This window comes from Haplochromis burtoni, unplaced genomic scaffold (assembly GCF_018398535.1).
Source record: "Haplochromis burtoni strain Fernald_Lab_line unplaced genomic scaffold, NCSU_Asbu1 Contig_172, whole genome shotgun sequence".
Taxonomy (NCBI): domain Eukaryota; kingdom Metazoa; phylum Chordata; class Actinopteri; order Cichliformes; family Cichlidae; genus Haplochromis; species Haplochromis burtoni.
In genome coordinates, this window is record NW_024582533.1 from 1,129,167 (window position 1) to 1,135,510 (window position 6,344).

Here is a 6,344-nt window from a genome sequence, read left to right on the forward strand (position 1 = left end):
ATTAGGCATTATTACAGTATTCTGTTTTCATCTATATAAAAGCACAGCTGCTTACCATTAGACATATTATAAAGAGACATCATAAACATTAAAAGCAAAGTCAAAGATTTCAAATAATCTGAGAAAAGCTATTAAAATAAGTTTTCCTTTTATCAACATGCCCTCTTATCAAGTTCATCAGTCTGAAATTTCTTGTAAGATACAAAAAGACATACAGTCTGCCACAGTTTTCAAAGCAATACAAGGATATGGGTTAGGGATCCGAAAATAGTAACTTTGGGAAATGTTAGGTTTCATTTCTCCGGAAAGGTCAAACTGGGCAAAAAGTTGAGTTTCACTTCTGAGATCATCCCAAATCTTTCCAGGAAATAGATGACCATACAAGGTTTTGTAGCAGAAGCAACAACAAAAGAGCAAGTGGGGCTTTAGGGACATCCTTCACAGAGCAAATTGAAAGGATTGGAATAATTGTTTGTTAATTCAGTGTCTGAGGGGGTTGTGCTTTGAAGCTTAATCCGACAAATGAAGACTGGACCATATCCAAGGTTTTCAGGCACCAGAATCAAGTAATTTCACTGCAGCCTGCCAAATGAATTCTCCCCAGCTATGGAAGGGAGAGGCTTAGTATGTGCCTGTCAGGGGGAATAACGTTATTGTAAAAAAAAAAGGCTAAGTATGTCATGTTTTAAGTTACAACCCTAAACCTTGAATGACAGTCTCTTTAGGGGAAACAAAAATGTGCTGTTTAGTTAGACAATAAGATTGATGATACCTTACATGGCTGGATGTTTTATGCAAAATCCATTTGCAGCTGGATCCAGAAAGCAAAATAGGACATGCAAGAACTAAACTGTGTAAAAATCATGTTTTGCTTTTATAGGTGTCGTGCATTCCTGCATATATGTAAAAAATATGAGTGAAACTTAATGCGCAGCCACCCAGATCACCTTTCGACATTGCCAAGATGATGTGGTTGTTTTCTCGTCTTTATGCTAGCACAGCTAGCTGTTCATTACCTGTAGCTTTATTTAGAAAACTGCTATGATTGGGATTAAACTTCCCATCTCTCATCGCAACAAAGACAAAATATTGGAATTTGAAAGGTGTATTGCGAAATAAAATGTATTTCTGAGCATTAAAAATGTTCCTCTTGCGATAAAAAAAAGAGCCACTAAAGTCCAATATGGAGTTTTTTTTAAATTGTTATATTCTACGCACATTATTGTGAATCAAAATCAAACATGAAAAATACATGAGCTGAGAAACAAGGAGTAGGTTTCCTACAGAGAAGATAGATTTAACATCAGCATGACATTAATCTTATTCAAATTTTAGTGTTCACCACAGTAGGTGAACAGTGTCAATAAAATCTGCCTGGCATTTATGCAGTTAACATCTGGAGCATCTGGATCCAGCCAATTGTCACGTGACAAAGGGGAATTTGACACTCTGTGGAACCTGCAGTCTGTGTTTGCGCAGCAGAGAACACTTTCTTGTTAAGCGTCAAACTTGAAGTGGAAACATGCCGCGACTCTTTATACTCACGCTCAGCCTGTTACCATGGATCCCAGGTATTCACTGTGACTGTGTGCATTTGAATAGAGAAGTCAGACAAAAAAGTCTTTCAAGCTGTTTTCTGCTTCACATAATTGGAAAAAACAAAGATAATTTATGTCTGTGCCGCCTGTTCCTCACTTCTCTGCTGTGCTTTTAGCAAATACTCTTGCTAAAATGTATGATACTCCTTAGGCTTTGCTTCTCTTTGCAATTTTATGACTTTTCTGTTATTAATCGTTTGTTTAAGACAGACTAGAAGGTTGTTAAAAGCTTGCAATTTTTCCCCAGGAGCCGGAGAGGGCTTTTGTGTTTTTGCAAATCTTCCAATCGTCTGTACAGTTTGCCCTTTAGCAAACAGTATGTTTGATGTTTATTTTGTCAGGCCTTCAAAAGCCTGTGTATTATAAAGGGATAATCCAATTTTGGAATGAGAAGTATGACGAGGGAGTTGAAGTTGAAGCAGGAAATGTGCTTCGTAACAAAGGAAACTGAAGCGATAAATATGGTACAAGTGTTGCCAAAGGCTACATTTCCCCACATCTCATTTATAGATAGCAGGTGTCCAATATGAGCAACTGCTATATTAAGGTTGTGTCATAACCGAAAGTTTCATTTCAAATTGGTGTTTAACATTGAATGATCTCCACTTCTTTTCAGTTGTTCCCTGCTGGGTGACCACTCAGAACGAGGTTAGTGTCCTGGAGGGTGGCTCCATCACTGTCCCGTGTCGATATGACCCTAAGTATGCTAACCATGTCAAGTACTGGTGTCGTGGGAGCATGAGAGAGTTCTGCACCAGCTTAGCTCGAACTGACGAGACCTCCTCGACCAATCCAAGTAAAGACAAAGTGAGCATTTTTGATGACCCGGCCCAGGAGATGTTCACAGTGACCATGAACAACCTGAAAGAGACGGAGTCTGGGTGGTACTTGTGTGGTGTGGAATTAGGTAACGGGTGGAAGGCCGATGATGTTGCTTACACTAAAGTGAAAGTTATTCACGGTGAGTAATGGAGAAATATTAAGATGATAAACATTTCTTCACCCACAGTTTTAAAGAAGTTTGTTGCATTTTCATGATTTCTGCAGGTATGTCAGTCGAGAACAGCATGGTGAGTGGGGAAGAAGGAAGTAGTGTCACGGTTCAATGCCTTTACAGTGAAAGATTCAGGTATTTGGTTTTGCTTTGGAGGATTTTATCCACATTTTATCCTTTAAAACTCTTAGAACTGTCCTTAAAGAAGAACTGATCACACTTCAGTAAATGTGGGAATTTGTCCGGAAACTTCCACTGGTGTCAAACGCTGGTGGACAGTGAGCATTCACTGACTCCCCTGTGACTGCCTGCCAACAGAGAAAGTGAGAAGAAGTGGTGTCGGAGCGGAGACTGGAGCTCCTGTCTGTCGACGGGTTCTGAAGGGAGTTACGAAGATACTTCAGTGGCCATCAGCGATGACAGAACTGGGACTTTCACTGTAACCTTAAAGAAGCTGCAGATGAGAGATGCCGGCTGGTATTTATGTTCTGCAGGGCAGCAGCAAGTAGCCGTACAGGTTCAGGTCACACCACGCGCCTCTACTAGTAAGTTGATAAAGAGCCTTTTATTTTTTGGACATAAAATACATAACAAATTACACTTTTGAACTTCACTGTCTAACTGACTTGAAACTGTGAAGTTTAAGCTTCATTATGGATTTTCTATGTGCTGATATCATCAAGGATGAATATATTTTTCATCACAGGGAGTTTAGAGTTATTCAACATCCTTATGTAAGACTTCCCTCTCTAGAAATGTACCCCGATATTTTTATTTCTGTTCAGCCAACATTTAAAAGATTTATGACACAAAAGTCATATGTAACACAGTCAGCGGTGAAAGAAATACAACTGACAGGAGCCACACAGCTGACGGCATGCATTAAGAGGAAAAGAGAAACCTGTATTCAGATAAAAACCTTTTTATTTTCTCTCTGTGTTTCTATAAATATTAAGTGCTTCTCTCAAAATCAGCATGTGGTGCTGCTTCTCAGCAGAAGGTAACCTCATCTCCCTACAACTTAAAACACTCTGTTTAATAATGTATGCTGCCGTTGTAACACTGTGAATGCAATGATTGAAAGCAATTCTTTTCAGTTTTCCAACCTTACTTTGTTATTGACCAGATTACACATATGTCAGCTGGAGCCCGTCCTTTCAAACCACCGCGTCACATCAAAATGAGTCATACTATGAGATCATTGCTATGTTGAAACGAGTATTTCTGAAGGCAATGCAGATCATGTTGAAAACAAATGCTCATTTCATCTGGTAGTGAGGTCTAGTTAGAGTGTGATTATTTATTCAGTACTAAACCTCAACATTATAATAATATTTATGTCAGTTATGTAAATCTCTTCTACTTTTATCACATGTACCATGTAATTTCTGAGTCATAATAATAACAAGACAAAATTATATATGACAATAAGTCTAAGTCATGATAGACTGTCGACTGTGTTATCCATGGTAACAGGTAACACAGTTGACATTTCTTTCATTTTAGTCCCTCGCTAACATGTCACCCCTAAAATGCAGCCTAGTGTTAATTTGAATAGCAAAACTTGACATTTAGCTAAATGGCCAGGAAAAAAATAATTATGGAAATGGTTGATTTTTAAAAAAATTATTAAAAACAACCATGCCCTAATATAATATTTATCATTGCTCGAAGTGAATATTTGGTCGATACAGCCTGTAGACATGAAATTTCTCCCTAACTGTAGAATGAACTAAAATGCTAAACAGAGATTGTTTCATTATTGTGTGTTGCAAATGATTTTAACATACATACTGCCATTTTACAGCATTGTTTTAAGTTAAAGAAAACATACTAAGACCCTTCCCATTTTTCACAGTCCTTACATGCTCATTTTTAAAGGCATATTTACCATCTCTGTGTTCTTAGGTTAGAGGAAAAGCAACATTTCCAAGACAAATAAATGGTCATAGCTTATCATTTGGATAACCTATTAGCATTTTAAATCATGCATTTTAGGTATTTGTGTGATTGCTTGGCATTTTCTCCATGTCACCTGAATTTAGAAGAAGCAGCTTTAAAGATCAATATGTGTTTGTGACAGATGGCAGAAGCTCTCAAGTCTCTACTTGTTTGGGGGTATTGATTATTAAAAGTCACCTATCAACAATATTGATGTTAGGACGCTGCAAACACTCTTCACCTATCACAGCATATGTACAGAGTTGTTACAGTATTTTTTTAGCGCTACAATATCTTTACCTTCAATAGCAGAGCCTGTGACATCCCCACCTCCTCCGAGTCAGTCTGCTGTGTACCTCCCTCCACCCAAACCCATCACTAAGGAGTCCTGGAGCAGTCACCGGTAAACGTCAAGCACTTCTTTATCTTCGCTTTAATGGATGTTGAAGGTGGGTTGTCTGCTCAGTCTGCTTTGTGCCTGCTTCCTAGTTACATGTTGGAGTCTGTAGCGGTGTGTTCGTCTCTCCTGCTCCTTGTGGGCTTGGCTGTATTGGCAAGAAAGTTGTGGATACTGCACAGTAAGGCAAATTCATATTCCTTTGAATTTTAAATTATGAAGTGTGTGTGTGTGTGTGTGTGTGTGTGTGTCTGTGCATGCATCGGCCACAAATCCTCTATATAGATTATATGATATAAAAATGCATTAAATTTATCTGACTACTAATTTGCATTCATATTTGTTCATTCACATCATCTTTCTAGAGGAGGATTCTGAACTTAGACACTTTAAGGAGATGAAAGAGAGATTCTCTGTAAGCCCCCATTATCATGGCCATCTCTGATCTATTACATTCTTTAAGAAACACAATTATCAGGGATCATTTGTAATCAGATCACTCATTCTTCTTTCTGTCAACTACAGGATAATCCATCGGGCATGGGTGACCTGCAACATGTTCCTATTGCTTTCCATAACAAGGCTACCATGGACGTACGTGCTTACTAAGATCATTTTGTGAACTGTTAATTGTTACTGTTTGTAACTGAATGTAATTTTTCTATTAATTTTCCACACAAAACATATGGTCTTTGTTCCAGTATCTTTTTTACCATACCAAACCACGTCTGAACAGAGCTACATGTTCTGTTTCCTGCAATATACATTTGGGACATTATAGTCTTGTCTTGACTCAGTATTTTAGACTCAATAAAATAAATCAACAAAATACACGTGTATAATTATATGTGACTTTTTATTTATGTACCAGACTGTATGTGTTTATGCAACTTGTGACATTTTTGGAAAAGAGGGAATGATTTTTACTAATCATAGGGGTCATATGGCAAAGTTACTAGCTAGATAATCACACACAAATATCAACCAAGTTTAGCATTCAGATGGAAATGTAGGCATAAAGCTTTCCTTTTTAGTTACACCTCAGTAGACCTAGAGTGCTTGGGGCTTCCCATGATGCACTGATGGTTTCTTCTTCACTACCTTACATGCCACTTTGCATTTAATCGTTATTATTAACCTCTGACTCTCTTCCACTGTGTATCTTTTGTCATGTCTTCCTCAACAAACCGGTCACTGCTGATGTCTTCCCCTCCCTGAGCCTAGTTCTGCCCAAGGTTTCTTCCTGTTAAAAGGAAAAGGGAGTTTTTCTTTCCCACTGTTGCAAAGTTCTTGTTCAGGGTTAGCTCCTTGTAGCGTTTTTACATTAATATATATAACACCTTGAGGCAAGTGTTGTTGTGATTTGGAGCTATATAACTAAAATTAAATTTTGTTGAATCTGCCAATCAAAGTT

At 38.0% G+C, this 6,344-nt stretch overlaps 1 protein-coding gene across 2 annotated transcripts; it reads left to right on the plus strand.

Annotated features, from left to right (window-relative positions):
* The first annotated feature begins 1,420 nt into the window (after positions 1-1,420).
* Positions 1,421-5,759, plus strand: pigr (polymeric immunoglobulin receptor). Of its 2 annotated transcripts, none has more exons than XM_005933635.3 (8): positions 1,421-1,571; positions 2,215-2,559; positions 2,646-2,727; positions 2,911-3,137; positions 4,843-4,936; positions 5,023-5,111; positions 5,296-5,345; positions 5,456-5,759. In XM_005933635.3, the coding sequence occupies exons 1-8, from the start codon at positions 1,523-1,525 to the stop codon at positions 5,537-5,539; spliced, it is 1,020 nt and encodes a 339-aa protein (XP_005933697.1). In that variant the 5' UTR covers positions 1,421-1,522; the 3' UTR covers positions 5,540-5,759. The 2 variants fall into 2 exon arrangements, with proteins under 2 accessions (XP_005933697.1, XP_005933698.1); XM_005933636.2 differs by having other exon boundaries at positions 1,436-1,571; positions 4,846-4,936.
* Positions 5,760-6,344: the final 585 nt, after the last annotated feature.

What these genes read in the sequence shown, in the direction of transcription:
- pigr (XM_005933635.3), top strand. Translation starts at nt 1,523, where the DNA reads ATGCCGCGACTCTTTATACTCACGCTCAGCCTGTTACCATGGATCCCA. An exon ending in GAGTCCTGGAGCAGTCACCG is followed by an intron (nt 4,937 to 5,022) that starts GTAAACGTCAAG and finishes CCTGCTTCCTAG; the next exon opens with TTACATGTTGGAGTCTGTAG. An exon ending in AGATGAAAGAGAGATTCTCT is followed by an intron (nt 5,346 to 5,455) that starts GTAAGCCCCCAT and finishes TGTCAACTACAG; the next exon opens with GATAATCCATCGGGCATGGG.